General features: G+C 44.0%; 1 protein-coding gene across 1 annotated transcript; it reads left to right on the forward strand.

Annotated features, from left to right (window-relative positions):
- The first annotated feature begins 15786 nt into the window (after positions 1-15786).
- LOC145391912 (uncharacterized) lies at positions 15787-16287 on the forward strand. Its single transcript, XM_080266405.1, has one exon. The coding sequence runs from the start codon at positions 15787-15789 to the stop codon at positions 16285-16287; it is 501 nt and encodes a 166-aa protein (XP_080122531.1).
- Positions 16288-18116: the final 1829 nt, after the last annotated feature.

Raw genomic sequence — 18116 nt, forward strand, 5'->3', positions numbered from 1 at the left:
CGGGAGGACGCGCCTGTGTATAACTCACACCCCAGAGCGATCAGTTGGGGGTACACTCCTGAGGCGAGTAAGCAAAGGCAATCTCAGTGAGTAGATATAGACACCTACTATATCTCTAATAGGCCTGGGGGGAAAATGAGAACTAGCCAACCTAACTCTATTTGGTCAATGTACAAAACTATTGCCGGTGAGGCAGCCTTAGAACGCTAGAGGAGAGATCAGCGAATACAAGTCTGCGCTCTCCACGACCATTCATCAAAGTCCCTCAGTGCTTAGATTTTCAGAGTAAATAAGATATACTTGACTGAAGGCTTTTTTAAAAACTACAGAAGCATAACATTGTGTGTGTGTGTGTGTGTGTGTGTGTGTGTGTAATGTGAGCCACTACAGTACCTACATATTGGTTAGCATACACTGAACTTAGAAATTTATTCTTTATTTCATGGAAAGCGGTTTTAATCAGGATATTTATGAGGATCAGTCTTTGACTATTAGTGTGATATATCCAATGTCAATAATGAATGCAGGTGTATTTTTCTAGTATGCACTAACTCTCGGCTGATCTGGCCTGAATTGACTAATGATCAAAATGTTACGTACTGTGGGTCACATAAATATCCGTGCTCAGGGGTCTAATGCCTACCGAAAACATTCGAACAACTGCTTACAATACCAGTGTCACATTTTGTATGAACGGTGTTTATATATACATACCATTTGCTAAATGTTTGCATGAGGATATTGTTGGTTGGCGATATATGACACCTGACGATAGGCCTACCAGCGTGTGGTAGGTCGGACACTAATATTTCACTGACCTTCGTTCTGTGGTCCAAAATGTTTCACGCATATTGTGCACCGATACCATTGTGACCCATAGCATGTTCAAATACAAATGTTCTTTATTTCTATGGCTAATGGCCGGCCGGCCAAGATATTACATGCGGTACGGAACTTTAAAGTAAAAATGTTTTTTTATGTAGTAATGACCAAAGGCTTACATAAATTATGTTATGCATTTCATATACAGGGTGTAACGCGACGTATGACAAAAACTTACACCAATGATCTATCATGTAATTTTGAGTATACTTTGTTCTATAAACATATGCTCTCTGCGACCCCAGTTCAGTACCCAGCATTCGGCTGTTTTGTGTAAAAGCTTCGTCTCTTGCATGTGCCATTTGGTGAGAGCTTCGCAGGGCGACGGGAGACGAGTATTATTAGCTTATACTGTACTGTACATGAAAATCCCATATCCTATCAGTACACACGAGTTTTAAGAAGAAACTTTACGTAGCCTATTGATTCTTTAACATCGTCATGCATTCATGCAATTCTTTTGCACAAATCGACTGTAATTAAGGATTAAATTCAAATTTTATGGCTTGCAAGGGGGTAGGGAGGGAGGGAGGAGAGGCTGGTGTGTTGTTGCCAGTTATGAAATATTTGGTTTGTAGGATGTTGCTACCAGCATTATCATAACATCCACAGCTCATTCAGTGAAAGAATATTACTGTATTGAGTGACTAGCGTCACTTTAAATCAGGAGTAATATTATTACTCATTACAATTTCTCGGCTGCAAGTAAACGTGGCACCATTTTTTTCATATGATTTTGACGTGAGAACAGTGATACAGGATTGCCAATGTAACGACTATGCAGCTAGACCTATTTTTGGTGCTACCTAGCGGCGCTATTTAACATCTGGCAACATAATATCTAGCTACATTCTGGATATATTTGCCATTTTTATGTGATACTCTAGAGATTCAATCGTATTTTCTAGCGATGTTTTGCAGTTTACTATCTAGCGAAATTCTAGCAAGTTTTCAGGACTAAACTAGCGAGGTTGATGATCTGAACTTGGCAACCCTGCGTCCACTGTCATTTGAACGGGAACATTTGCAGGGGAGGCACACACTTCAAATACTCTTCTCCGCGTTCTGTTGTTCAACGGGTTCAACTTCACATATTCATGAAAAAGCATGCCACGTACGTACAGTAATGAAGATTATGCAGATATCGTGTATTTTTTTACGGATTCTGCGATGGTAATGCCAGTGCTGCAGAGAGGAACTCAGGTGGAGATGCCCAATGGCGCCACGTTTACTTGCAGCAGAAAAATTGTGATAAAATTCTTCCTGACTTAAAGTGAGGCAAATCTCCCTTTAGAATAACGTTTTATCACTGAATGAGCTGTGGGTGTTATGATAATGCTGGTAGCAACATCCTACAAACCAAATATTACATAACTGGCAACAACACACCAGCCTCTCCTCCCTCCCTCCCTACCCCCTTGCAAGCCATAAAATTTGAATTTAATCCTTAATTACAATCGATTTGTGCAAAAGAATTGCATGAATGCATGACGATGTTAAAGAATCAGTAGGCTACGTAAAGTTTCTTCTTAAAACTCGTGTGTACTGATAGGATATGGGATTTTCATGTACAGTACAGTATAAGCTAATAATACTCGTCTCCCGTCGCCCTGCGAAGCTCTCACCAAATGGCACATGCAAGAGACGAAGCTTTTACACAAAACAGCCGAATGCTGGGTACTGAACTGGGGTCGCAGAGAGCATATGTTTATAGAACAAAGTATACTCAAAATTACATGATAGATCATTGGTGTAAGTTTTTGTCATTCGTCGCGTTACACCCTGTATAGTTAAAGCACCATTATCTGGCTTAAATTTAGGAGTTGTTACATGTATATTGTTTGTCTTATGACTTAGTGTTCCGTACTTCTAGGGGAACAAAAGTTACGGCATGTGCTTTATGTTTTCTATTACTTTGCCCAGATAATTATTTTATAACTTCTTTATAATAAACCTCCAAATGTAAAAACTAAAGGAATTGTTATTCGATGTAATTTGATATATATATATATATATATATATATATATATATATATATATATATATGTCTGTGTATCTATCTATATATCTAAAGATAGATAGATAGATAGATAGATATAGATAGATAGATAGATAGATCCAAAGTTAAACAAAATTAGGTTTGCACATAACGACCAAATTTGGCACTAATTGCCCTAAACTCTAAGAAAGGCAATGATAATTAGATTGTTTATTATTTAATCGAATGCATTTTACTGAAGATTAACCCATTAGTGGCCAGAGTTCCTGCGAGAGGGATTTGGCTGGACGGGTACTAAGCGTACCGCCCTCCGCCTATCGGTTCATAGTCGCGAAGCTCATCGGTCCCTACCCCGGGGTTCCTTCTTTATTGAATTTTGAAAATGCCCAGTTCCATCCATTCTACTGGACGCTGGGCACCAATGGGTTAATTGAAAAAATGAAAAGAAATCCTTTTCTGCCCACCAATATGTGTGTGTGTGTGTGTCTGTGTATGTGTGTGTGCTTTAACGTGAGTATCTCAAGCACTCAGTGTTTTGACAAATTCTCTCTCTCTCTCTCTCTCTCTCTCTCTCTCTCTCTCTCTAAAACTCACTTTCATCACAAGTAAACATTTACAAGTTGCCATACAAACTACACAAATCTTTTCATATTTGTTTATACCCGTGCTCATGCACACTTTAAGTCACACACACACACACACACACACACACACACACACACACACACACACACACACACACACACACACACACACACACACACACACAAACACACACAATAATTTAAAAAAAAAAACAAGGCAAAGAGCAAAATTTTATCGGTAGCGTTAAATCATGGAAAAAAATAATCGATTTAAACTTTAATTATATACTGTATCTATCTACCTATCGAGCAAAAGTGAGTTATTAAAAAAAGGTACACATGTAACAGCATATACTACACAAGTAAGTACTATTCTATATAATACAAAAGCTATTTAAAAAGATAATATATTCATTCATTAATTTTATGGGACAGCTGGTTATAAAACAAGAAAAACAGCACGCAAAATACAGGCCAAGACAAAGCTATACCAACCCAAAGCTACCCACTGAGCTTATCGTTTCATTCATTCATTACAGAAATGATATTGCAAAAACTATTTTACACACCTATTTTATTATGCAAGGAAGGAGAAAAAAAAAATAACAGAAAGCCTAATTCAAGATCAAAAACCTAAACAAGCAACACATACCACACAAAAGCAAGACAAGGCTTCTCAAATCAAAGCTATTTAACTATTTTTTAGCGATAAATATTCCTAAAAAAACTACAAAAGGAACACCACACAAGGCCAGAACAGAGCTAATCCAAGGCCACTCTGCATAATGCTGTTCATCATAGAGGGGAGTATCAGTAATAAAGTAACGACAGAAACATTATACATCACACAAAGCTAATACAGAGCTGACCAATTATAAGCTAATCGATAAAAAGCCAATACAGCCACATCATAATATCACAGGAGAGTAAGTGAAAAAAAGCCGTGGAGGAAATAACATACACAATTCATTTCAAGATAAAGGTATAACAGTGCATAGCAAGCTAATGAGGTAATCTATTCATTCACGTATCACAGAAATAGTTAAGGGAAAAAAATAACTAAAGATGGAACAACACACACACACACACACAATACGAAGCTAGACCAGTCCAAAGCTAGTCATAAAAAGCTAATACTGGTTTATATATCCATCTGTCATAAATGACAACATACAAACTAAATAACTGAATTAATATAGTCCTCCCTTCATGTACACACAGACACGAGTTTGTGGATAAATTACTGAAGAAGCAACACATGAAAAACAGGGCAAGACAAAGGCTACCCCAAACTATAATTAATAAAAAAGAAACATATTCACTAATTTAACACAAGGAAAAGTTAGTGAAAATGGCACATGAGAAACAGCTCACACAAAATGCCAGAAGCTAATCACAATAACACACCGAAGAGTATTGTTCAGTAGATATTCAACTTTAGCCCCAGTTAAAATAGAACAAAACTTGCACAGTCAGTCCTAAAAGATTCTTTACTATGTCTTTCACCTTTTCTAAGCCTCCTAGGCCATTTCCATCTTTTTAAAACACACACACACACACACATGTAGGACACACACACACACACACACACACACACACACACACACACACACACAACGTCATTATTACGTCGCATTCTTTACCATTCTCCTTGGACTGCTTTACTACGAGCATTCTTGTGGAGAGGTGGCATTAAAACAACTAGACAAAATTCAGAACAAAGCTGTTGGAATTATTAATAACCCTGATATCATAAATAAACTACCTCCCCTACAAGTTAGAAGGAATGTTGCCTCCCTTGCATTATTATACAGATATTTTTATGGCAAATGCTCAGACGAAGTTGCATCCCTTGTGCCACATCTCCATGCCTTCCCTCGTGCTACACGGGCATCTTGTTGCGCTCATGACTGGAATGTCACTAAGCCATATTGCAGAACATCTGCCTATCAGAATTCTTTTATTCCCCGAACTGCATCTCTCTGGAACTTGCTTTCTCAGAGTGGTTTCCCCCCAAAACTTCACCCTACAGCTGTTCAAGTCCAACTGTTACAGATATTTATGAATGGAGAACACCAGTAATCTGGTGTAAGGATTATTATTTTTTAATTCATTTGTTTTTCCTTCCTCTATTTTGTTAAATAAAAATCATCATCATCATCATCATCATCAACCGCTTCCACAATTTCATCTTTTCAATTTGCGATCCTTAAATGACCGCCACAAAAAATCTTATAACAACTTCACTCCAATGATTGTTACTGCTTCCGTGAAATTATATTTGTAAACTATGAACAGATTTTTTGACCTGGAAGAGTTGACTATAGCTTTCAGTAACCTTTCCGCCGCTAAAGCTCTGGTAAGAGTTAAATAAAATCAGTGGGTGGTTGGTGCCGTAAATCGGCAGCCAAAAATTGATTATTATCGGTGTCGGTATGGGAAGGGGATAATTAACCGATAATCGGATTCGTATCCTGATCGGCTGAGAAACGATGAAAAATACATAAATGCTTGTTGTACCTAATGACCCTAGACTGTAGCACTTATTACTCTACCACTGTAGGTGTGACCTATCAGTGTAATGATTATTTTTTAGAGATACGGTCGTATCCCACATTCTAATGACTGTTTTCAGTGATAAAATGCTTGAAATAAAACATACGAAATATTTGAATCATAGTTTTATATCACTTGTTAGAACATACGAAATATTTAAATCATAATATCATATCACTTGTTAGAATGAAGCACGACACAAATACCTAGAGAACGGTCCTCTGTCAAAAAACAGTGGCAGACTTGTATGAACATGCGAATGTCTCTCTCACACACACACACACACACACACACACACACACGAGTCAGAGATTCAGTAGATATCAACAGATCTATAGTAATCACTGATATAGAAGAGGAAGAAGTAAAAAACAAGATCTCAAGAGACAAAAAGGAGATGGCAAATGTAATGAGCTTCTTGAAAGAAGTATCAGAGGAAATCTGTAGTAAAGACAGAGGAACACAAAAGGTTAAGGAAATAAAAGAAAAGCAAATCAAGACCTCTAAAGGAAACTTTCCAGGGTGTAAACACCGTGGAGGAGATACTAAAAAATGCAAACAATCTCATGGAAAAAGAGTTAAAAAATGTTTGGATAAAAAGATGCCTAACATAAGAGGAACTGGAATTACTGAAAGAGAAGAGGGAGGAAGCAAAAATAAAAAATGAGGAAAGATCAGAAGAGGAGAAGAACACATTTTTTTTTTTTTTTTACAAAGTAATAGGATTGTAGGTACGAAAGTGGTACATAAACAGGAGGGAATAAAAAGGAGGAAGGTAGCAGAACCATGTCATGACAAGTATATAAACAAGATGATAAAGTTGATGTACTCAAATGTGGATGGAATGGTCTCTGAATTATTAGAGATGAATGATTATGTCAGAGAAAATGACCCACATATAATATGCCTAAGTGAAACAAAATTAACACCAAGGATATCCAATGACATACTAAACTTAGAGGAATACAATATATGGAGAAGAGATAGAAACTTAAAAAAAGGAGGAGGAATTATAATATTAACTAAGAAAAATCTAAAAGTCAATGAAATAAAACCAGATATACCCTCACAAGTAGAACTGATTGCAGTGGAGATCAACACATCTGAAGAGAAAGTAATTGTAGCCAATATGTACATGCCACCCAGATCAAACACATGAGAAAGAGACGAATATGAGGACCTGGCAGAGAGTACAATTCAGAGTTTAAAAGCATTACGACATAAAATGGAAGAGAAATCGGAAAGAATTATACTAACTGGAGATTTTAATACAAATATAAATTGGAATACTGTAGATATAATTAGCCAAGAAAGCTGTTGGGACCAAAAGCTCCTGGATCTCGTGCAAGAGTTTTTCCTAACGCAACAGGTGAGGGAAGCGACCAGAAAACGAGGACTCAATGTACCTTCAATGCAAGTTCTCATATTTACTAGACAAGAAAATGATATTGACAGTTTAATATATCACCCTCCACTTGGCAAAAGCGATCATGCAGTACTAAATTGCAACTTCAGGATAGCATATGACATAGTTAACAGCAATGAAAGTTACAAAAAGAGCCTAAACTATAAAAAGAGAAATTATCAAGACCTAAAGAAGTATTTCTTAGAAGTTGATTGGGAAAAAGAGCTTAGAGGGCAAGATTTAAATGCTGTATATAAAAAATTCTGTGAATTTTATGAAATAGGGGTCCAGAAGTACATCCCACAGCACAAAGAAGCAGATAAGAAAATATAGAAATGGTTCAATACAGAATGTAAAAAATCAAAATAAAGAAGAGATTTGTCGTGGAACAGATACAGAAGACACAATAGTGAAAGGGCACATAATAATTACAAACAGGCAAGAAACGATTATAAAAGAATAAGGAGGGAAGCCCAAAAACAGTTTGAGGAGGATATAATAAATAAAAGTAGTGATCAACCGAACCTATTTTACAGCTACATCAGAAGCAAAACCAAAGCAAAAGATAAAATACAATCCATTACGGACGAGGGAATCACCTATAAACAAGAGAAAGATATTTGTGAAGCACTAAATAAGAATTTCCAATAAGTTTTTACAGAAGAAAAATATTTTGAGAGGGACTATGTGGAACATGCGTGTCCACACATACTACCAGATATACAAATATCAGAAAAAGTAATACAGGAGGAGTTAAGTAAATTAGACGAAGGAAAAGCAAATGGTCCTGATGAAATTTCGTGTTCGGTGCTACGAGAATGTGCAAAAGAGTTAAGTAAACCATTATTTTTAATTTTCAAGAAATCGTTGAGTCAAGGTAAACTAACTGATATTTAGAAGAAAGCAAATATTGTCCCCTTATTCAAGAAAGGAAATAGACAAAATCCTCTCAACTACCGACCAGTATCACTGACCAGTGTTGTAAGCAAGGTATTAGAAATCTTATAAAAAAAAGTTTGGGTAAATCATCTAGAAGAACACAATATGATAACAGAAAGACAGTTTGGTTTCAGAAAAGGAAAATCATGTGTTACTAATCTGTTGAGCTACTATGACAGAGTAACAGACACAATACAGGAAAGAGAAGGATGGGTGGACAATATCTATTTAGATTTCAAGAAAGCATTTGACACAGTACCACACCAAAGACTTTTATGGAAACTGTACCATCAAGGAGGAATTCGAGGCAAACTGTTTTGTTGGATGCAAGATTTTCTCATAAAAAGAGAAATGAGAACAGTACTAAGGGGAAACTACTCATCATGGAAAGAAGTGACTAGTGGAGTACCACAGGGTTCAGTGCTGGCACCAATCATGTTTTTAGTGTATATAAGTGATATAAACAGTAACACTGGAAATGAAAGCTATCTAAATATGTTTGCAGATGATGCAAAAATACAAAGGAGAATTATTAACACAGCCTCTTGTAAAGAGCTACAAGAAGAATTAAATAAACTTCATGAATGGAGTAATACATGGCAAATGGAATTCAATGTGGACAAGTGTCATGTAATCAAGTTTGGTAAAAGTGGAAAAAGACCTGATTGGGATTATACGTTAGGAAAAAAAACCCTACACACATCAGAAAGAGAGAAGGACCTAGGTGTGATTATCAATAACAGACTATCTCCGGCTGACCACATCAGCGAGAAGGTACGGAACATGTATACACTGCTTGCAAATATGAGAATATCATTCACATACATAAATGAAGACATGCTAAGAAGGATAATAACATCATTCATCGGACCAACCCTGGAATATGCATCAGTAGTCTGGAGTCCTCATCTCAAGAAACACATAGACAAGATTGAAAAAGTTCAAAGGGCCGCTACAAGATGGATACCAAGCTTAAGGGATCTAAGCTACGAAGAAAGACTAAATAAACTGAATCTACCAACACTACAGGAGAGAAGGAAAAGAGGTGACATGATTATGCTATATAAATGCATATCAGGGAAGGAGAAAATAGACATAAATGATTACTTATCATATGGGGAAGCATCAGCAAGAGGACACAGCAAAAAACTGCATAAGAAGAGAGGTGATAAAGACGTAAGGAAATTCAGTTTCCTAAACAAAGCAATTGATCAGTGGAATGCACTACCGAATAAAATAGTGTGTGCCAAAACAATTCTCAAATTTAAGGATATGTGCGATAAATATGGTTTAAGACACGGGACAGTACGAGCTTGACTCATTCCTGTAAAGATACAATTAGGTAAGAACACACACACACACACACACACACACACACACACACACACACACACACACACACACACACACACACACACACACACACACACACACACACACACACACACACACACACACTCACTGGTGGGCACAAAAGGGTTTCTTTTCATTTTTTCTATTAATCTTCAGTAAAATGCATACGATTAAATAACAAACACAATTTAAATATCGTTCTTGTCTTTGAGTTTAGGGAAATTAGTGCCAGGTTTTGTCGTTACTTGCAAATCTAATTTTGTTTAACTTATATATATACATATATATATATATATATATATATATATATATATATATATATACATATATATATATATATATATATATACATATATATATATATATATATATATATATATATATATATATATATATATATATATATATATATATATAAAATGCCAGGAATAGTCACCCATGGCATCAAAACACCACCAGGAGGAGCCTATGGAGGGGCAGACAGAGCATGACCTGACCCGGGCGACAGGTATGTAAGTCCGCCCAGGCGCGCGCCCTTATGACCCGGAACTCGCCAACCGCCACCACAGCAGGAAACGGAGACTACCTTGTGGGCAAGCTGACTCTCAACAGGATTGGGGTGGAGCTACTTCCTCAACTCCAAGCAGTACCCCAGCGACTGCCAGTAGCCGCGCCCTTTGTAAGACGGCCAGTAGTCGCTCAGACCTTCAGGAGACAGCTGGTAGCTGCTCGGAAGGCTTCCCAGAGACGGCCTGCAGCTGCCTCAGCCCTTCAGGAGATGGCCAGTAGCCGCTCCCCCCTAAGAGCCATGTACTGCACCCAGGCTTAGGTGATGGCCGGTAGCCACACCCTTGAAAGGCCATGGCCTGTAGCCGGGCCACATAGCAGGAGATGGCTAGTAGCCACTCCCCCATCAGGTGTTGGTATACCCCCCTCCAGGAACCAGCGACGGCCGATAGCAGTGCTGAGGAGAGAAGGGTACGTCCCCTGTCCTCCTGTAGTTGCCTCAGAGGACAAGACACAGGTGACAGATGGTAGCCGCGCCCATCGGCAGGAGACGGCTGGTAGCCACTCCTTGTCGGCACGTCGTCCTCCACACGGGATTTCGGAGACTGCCAGTAGCTGCACTTCGCCTGCATCCCAATCAGGGAGTTGGGCCCAGGTGATGGCCGGTAGCCACACCTACGATGAAGGGATGGCCAGTAGCCACCCTCATTTCGTTGCCCACGGGAACTCAGTGACAGCCGGCAGTCGCGACAGGGAGGAGCACCAAAGCCCCTCACTCCCTGTGACTCTGCTATGAGATGGCATTCTGCCATCAGACCTGCCGACTGTCAGGGGCACAGATGATCCTACTGTCCACCACCAGCGATGCAACCTTCAGGAGGAAGGACTCAGCCTTGAGGATCCATGGAGAGGCCCTGTGCTATCCACAGGGTCATTCTCTGCTCAGCCGGCTCCAGAGGGACCCTACCTGATGGACTCTGACAGAGGCCGACGCTGAACCCTACTCCTGATGGCGTCCTCGACGGCAGGAGACCACAGCTGACGGGCCTCCGAGGCAGCCCCCAGGACCCCTGGATAAGGCCTCCCCCCGCCCCAATGCAGACAACACTCATCCTCCATCAGGCGCCTGAGTGAGCGCTTCAGAAAACTCTTTGGCCCCAGTCCCAAGGGCCGTACCCAAGTTTCCAGCCCCAACACCGTGGGACCCTTCACCGCACGCAGACCCGGACAAGAGAGGATGCCCCTACGAGTGATCCCGTGGCCGTGGGACACAGAGGCCCCTGGCAAGGCTCAGCCCCCATCAGGAATCAGGCTGTAAGCTTTCCCACTGCCCTCTGCCCTCACTGCCATCCTACCCAGATCCCGACAGTGAGTGACAGTGAAAATGCAGTGACAGTGAAACAGTGACTTATAGACAGGGTAATGTGTTAATATGTGAAAGGGGAAATTAAGTAAAAGATTTGCCAGTGATGTAGTGACTTGAGTGTAGACCCTCAGTGAAAACAGTGATGTGAGGAAATTCCGAGTAGTGAATATAGTGAGTTCAGTGAATGTGCAAGATCCACATCTCGGCCCCGGTAATAAAGTTCCTCAGTGTAGAACGGCCTAAGACCGAACCATGCACCCTAGTGTCAGTGTGAATTTCCCCTAGTGTGTCAGTGACTAATTCCCCCTGCCCAACATCATGAACTGCTGTACAGTGTGCTGTTCACTTTGACCCAGAACTATTGTCTAAACAGTATCCTGCACGATACTGCCACCATGAGCTCAGTACATGTCCTATAATTGTCTAGATTACTGTTTTGTGACATCTGCTTGTTCCTAAGCTCACAATTTATCAATATACATGTAAGGTTGTTACCCTGAGTTTTTGTGCCCTGCCTCTCTCTTGATATTTAAGCTCAGATCTAGAAAGGACCCATCCACATCATAGGCATTTCTAGTGCGGGAAGTCACCTATAAACACCTAGCATAACACTGGTGGACAGCTGTGGTTCTTGACCCAGGCATACGAGAGGGACATTCAGGGAATACCGGCAAAAATGGCAACCAAACCTCACGTACAATTGCCTAAATTCTATCTAGAACAATATGACGTCCACACGTATCTAGCAATCAGTAAGCCATCACTAGATACTGGGCTTGAGGATGACAAACAGAAAATAGTGGTCACACTTCCATTATAGGGTAAAGCAGCAGCAAATATTGCTCCAAAAATCGTCCCAGGGCTCACATGGCAAAACTTTATGAAACTCGTAATCCAAGCCATCGCCCTCTCACTAGGAAAAGTGGTGGCACTATCCCAGTTGGGCAGCCTGATGTATGATAGCAACCAGGATGACACTTTGATCCAGGCCAGGCACCTTGTCACCGACGCCTACCTGGAGGCAAATGATGAAACCTGGAAATAACATACCTTCAACAACCTCCTCAGAGTCCTCCCCAGCATGGTCAAGGAGCACTTCACGATTCATGATCCGACAGGAGACCTAGACAGGGACATCCAATTCATACGACGCCTTCTGATCTCCCACCCCACCTCTCAGCAAATTAAAGTGGTGGATAAGTTACCCACGAACAAACCTGCACCACAAGTCAAGCCACATCCGCCTATGCTGCACACCAGCCCCACCCCAACACCCAGCTTGCCCAGGGCGCACCCCACCCACAGACGCCCCAGCCACAAGGAGAACCCGAACCTCATCCTAATTAATCCCTGGGAGTTCTCTGCATGCTGCTCCAGGTGTCCACTCCACGACATCTGGGACAAAATGAAGGCTGCTAGGCACAAACCAATCACCCCAGGCCGACATAAATTTTCCTCGCTAGACAACGAGGGGCCCGAGGACGAACCTGCACCCAAGGAGGAAATTGACCCCAGGGAGACAGAGCAAGAGGAAGAAGGAGGTCCACGACAGTTGCATTTTTAGGACCGCCCCTGCACCTCCCCACAGTGGCAGGGGTCACCTCTCACAGATATCGCCCCCCAGTCTACAACAAGATGAGGCCAAACGTTGTGAAAGCCAGGCTAGTGGTCGATATGGGAGCAGCCAGATCCTGCCTATACAGTCATTTTTACTCCCATCACATGTCGACCTTTGGCTCGCTCTTCCTGACGTCAACTCATCTTGTGGACGTGGCGGATGGCCTCCTGCCTATCCCTGTGGAAACTCGGGTCCTACATGTCAACACTCATCAGCCGGCATCAACACTACACAAATTCATCATATTTGACTCCACATGCTGTAACTATGATGGGTACCTGGGACTGGACCTGGGACTGGACCTGCAACAGAAATTGCAAGCCACCATCCATTGCCACAACAGACAGCTCCAGTTCTGGAAATCCCCCGACCTCCCCCTTCCACCCCCAGGCCCCACCCTCCTAAACGGTGTGCACCTGCTCGCCCCAACCTCCAACCCCTCCTCCCCTCTCCTCCCACGTTCCCCGCTACCACCTCCTTCACAGTAACAATTCCGTACCACCACGAAGCCTGGTTGCCCCTGAACAGGCCTATGGGTACGGCTGTCCTGTTCTCTCCACACCTGCCACCAGGAACTGTCTCGGCCTGCCTTTTGCTCCCAACTTTTCTCCCCCTCACGTCGCAGCAGTCCAAATTGCAAACCTCGCCTCATCCCCCCTAACACTACCTAAAGGACTTGTAATAGGGGAGATGGAAGAGGTCAAAGCCTACCCCCCTCCCCTCTGGCTCTCACGCCCCCTACCCCCCACCCCTGACCACCTCTCCCCCCACCAATCAGACACCCTCTGCCTCCTCCTCCTGGACTTCCAGGACCTCTTCACGGTTGGGCCTTCCAACATTGGACACACCACCTACCTAGCTCACGAAATCCACACGATGAGTCCATCATTCCACCAGCCCTCCCGGTGGAAAAATCCCAAGCAATGGGAGGAGAAGGACCGCCAGGTCCAGGAAATGATTGAGGCCGGGGTCATTTCCCATTTCATCAGTCCCTGGTCCTCTCCCATCATTCTCGTGAACAAGAAGGATGGCACCATAAGGTTCTGTGTTGACTACCGGCAGCTCAATGATGTGACCATCAAGGACACAACCCCACTTCCCAGGATAGATGCTTCCCTTGATTCCCCTGGTTCTCCCTCCTGGTTCTCCAACCTCGATCTCTAGTCAGGGTACTGGCAGGTTCCAGTACGACAGGAGGACAGATGTACGACTGCCTTCTCTACAAGCAACGGGAAACATTATGAGTTTAACATCTTACCCTTCGACCTCTGTAATGCCCCAGCCACCTTCTCGTGGTTAATGGAGTCTGTCCTCAGCACCCTCACGTGGGAGATCTGTTTAGCCTACTTAGACGACGTTATTGTGTTCAGCAAGACCTGGGCCGACATCCTCCAATGCCTCAGAAAGGTCTTTGCCCGTATCCGACAGGCCGGCCTCAAGCTCCGGCCCTCCAAGTGCATCCTAGCCGCCAGAACCGTCTCTTTCCTGTGGCACGTCATCTCCCAGGCCGGCATATCCCCCGAACCAGGCAAGCTCCATGCCATCGCGGACATCCCCCCACCACAAGACATCCACGGAGTCCGGGCCTTCCTCGGCCTGATCTCCTATTATCGATGCTTTGTGAAAGGGTTCGCACACATTGCAAAGCCACTCCACGACCTCACCCAGAAGGGAGAACCTTTTATTTGGGCGGAATAAAGATGAGCCGCCTTCCAAGAACTTAAGGACGAGCTCATCTCCGCCCCAGTCGTGGCCTTGCCTGACAACTCCCTCCTGTTTCATCTCTACACTGACGTCTCCTTGATAGCAATAGAGGCTGTGCTAGCCCAAGTCCAGGAGGGCCACGAATATATCATCGCCTGTGCTAGCCACACCCTCAATCAGGTGAAAAAGAACTATGCCGCCACAAAGAGGCAATGCCTAGGCATTGTCTGGGCATTACAACACTTCCGGGCATACCTGTCGGGGACCCAGGTTACGATCAATACCGACCACCAGTCCCTTCAATGGCTGCGGCAGTCCAACACACAATATGCCCAGCTCATCAGATGGCACGAAACACTGGAGGAGTTTAACTATGAAATCTCCTACCGCCCAGGCAAACTCCATACAAATGCGGACGCTCTCTCTTGGCTCCCCATCAACGTCGTACAGCCCGAACCAGACCTCCTCCAACAGTGGCAACACAAGGAATGACCTCCCTGGATTCCCCAACATCTTTTCTAAAAACTATATTGTCAGGGTGACCACTTGTTCACCCCGTCGGGGCATATCGTCCTCACCCCCAACACTGCCCTCGATGCCCTCTGACACCTACATACCCACAAAGGGATATACCTGGGCACAAAGAAACTCCTGCAGATTATCAGTGATGCATACTGGAGTCCTAACCCATCCACCCTGGCCAAGGACATTATCCAATCCTGCCAAGCGTGCGCTTTAGGAAAGGACATCACCCACACTGCTGGCCCGTCAGGACACATCACCACCCACAAACCCTTGCAGTTGCTCTCAGTCGATGTAGTGGGGCCCTTGCCTCCAAAATCAGGCTATCGGTAGGTCATCACTTTTGTCGATATGTACTTTAAATTCATCGTCACTTGCCAAGCGAAGGAACATCACGCTGTTGCAATCGCCGACACATTGGCCCGTCATGTGTTTCTGTATTTTGGTATCCCATGGGCTATACTCTCCGACAACACCCCAGAGTTCACCGGTAAAATCTGGCAGGAGTTAGCTAAAATCTTTGGGTATCACATCTCCCACTCGTCCCCCTACTGGCCACAAGGAAATGCCATCTGCAAACAAAGCCACCATACCTTAATGAACCAGCTCTGCACCCGGATAGAAGAAACAAAGAATGACGACTGGCCAGCACACATCAAGCTTGTGCAATGGGGCATAAACCCTTGCCCACGAAAGGACAGCATCTTGCCTCACAAACATGTGTTTGGGGAAGCGCCTCTCTTCCTACCTTTGCGGCAACACCTACAACCCCCCGTCACCTCCCCCACGTCTGACCCCCTGCACCATCTCAAAAGGCAGCTTTCACACCTACATAATAACTTAGACCTCTGACCCAACACCACCTCCAACCCATACATGCCGGGTGACACTGTCATGATAGCGAAGCTCCCTACGCCCCACAAGCTTGCACCTCACTTTATGGGACCCTACGCCATCAAAAATGTCCCCAACCCCTACCAAGTGACGGTTGATTACCACAACACGCCACAGACACTCAGGAATCACCTTGTGATCCCGTTCTGCACCCCCATTTCCCCAACCCCCACCCCACACCAACCATCACCCTCCACTTCCGCCAGGCCCCCCCTACCTCCTACAACTGCTACATATCCCCCTCACCTTCCCTCTCCGCCTCCCTCTCCCCATCCTTTCCCACCTCACCGCCCGTCACGCCGCATCACACCTCACCTGAAGACTCGCCAACACTGCAAATTTCAACCCCCTCCCCTTCCCCCACCCTGTACCCCCACTGCAGGGGGTCACCTTGATGTGGTGGCGGGGCTTGAAGCGTGGTTGGCTGTGCCACCTACTTTGGAGGCATGCCTACCTTTGTAGGGTTCGGCATTTTTCGGCCTCGTGGACCATGCACCCCCTACATCACTGGTGGAGGATGTCTGCTGGTGATGTTAGTTCCTGCTCATTTGCCACCTAGGGCGGGACTGTTACCTCCCCACGTGTTTGTTGTGCGTGGCGTCCCGTAATGCTGGGAGACGGGAGTCCTGGAGGTTGAGCGATGTTGCACGATGCGCCCTGCAGCTAGCAATACACCTCTTTGGTTCCTTATTCTGGCTAGACGGGTGGCCTGGTTGGGCCCAACCAGGTCAATCGGCTGGTCATGCGTTGGCTAGGGTCAAGTGGGCACTGGGGGGCCTGGTGGCTCCTATCGTCCTGGAGTCACCCTTGTCCAGGTCTCCCAGTGGTTACCTGCGTATACTCCTCTGCTACCCTTGGGGTCATCAGTGGCTCTGTCCCTGACATATGGCCTCCCCTTGTTGGACTCCATGGTGGGTGGGGGGGTGAGGGAATGAAGTTTATAGCAGACCACATGGCAAATATTGATAAAAATGTTGTTGACGACATGGCTTCTGTCCCAGGACATTCTTCGGATTGCACCACCCTCATAGCCACTCTAGAGCCTTTTCAGATCCATGGTGGCTTTCCTCCTATGCCCCAGCATTCAACTGGGACTGGGAGGAAACCACGTCGGGTTCATTCGGCTCTCGGTTTCAGCTCAGATGACACAGAGCCTAAGTCATTTGCCAAGTATCTAGTGCTCAGATCCTCCAGAGGTGGATCTGTGCTGGAAACTGACATATTTGAATTGCACCGTTCAGTTATTTCAGTTTGTGGCAGAGAACCTCGAATATCATCCCAGGGCGATGGAAGCATCCTCATTGAAGTATCGTCACCTGAAGAGAGCATGCAATTGTTGAGTTTGACCTCGGTTTCTGGATTAGATGTTTCATGCACTCCACACAGTACTTTCGGCCAGTGTAAAGGAGTGATCTTTTCTCGTGACCTCCTTCGATACTCAGAGGCCAGGTTGTTGGAGGAACTGCAGTCGTCAGGCGTGGTGAAGGTCGAATGCGTACAGAAGAAAATCGAAGGAATTTTGATTCCAACACTGACATTGTTCCTGACATTTGATAGGTTAATGCTACCTAAATCTGTGAAGCTGGCTTGGCTGTCACTTCCTGTGAAGCCATATGTGCCCACCCCAAGGCGGTGTTTCCACTGTCAGGGATATGGCCATGTCAGCAAATTTTGCCACCGTGCACAGGCTGGACTTCCTGGTGTTTGTGTCTCTTGTGGTGGATCAAGCCATACCAGCGACTGTACAGGACCCATTAAATGCTATCACTGTGGAGGTCCTCATGCTG

The sequence above is a fragment of the Coenobita brevimanus genome, chromosome 20 (genome assembly GCF_032717465.1).
Source record: "Coenobita brevimanus isolate Jiangsu-jjx chromosome 20, ASM3271746v2, whole genome shotgun sequence".
Taxonomy (NCBI): domain Eukaryota; kingdom Metazoa; phylum Arthropoda; class Malacostraca; order Decapoda; family Coenobitidae; genus Coenobita; species Coenobita brevimanus.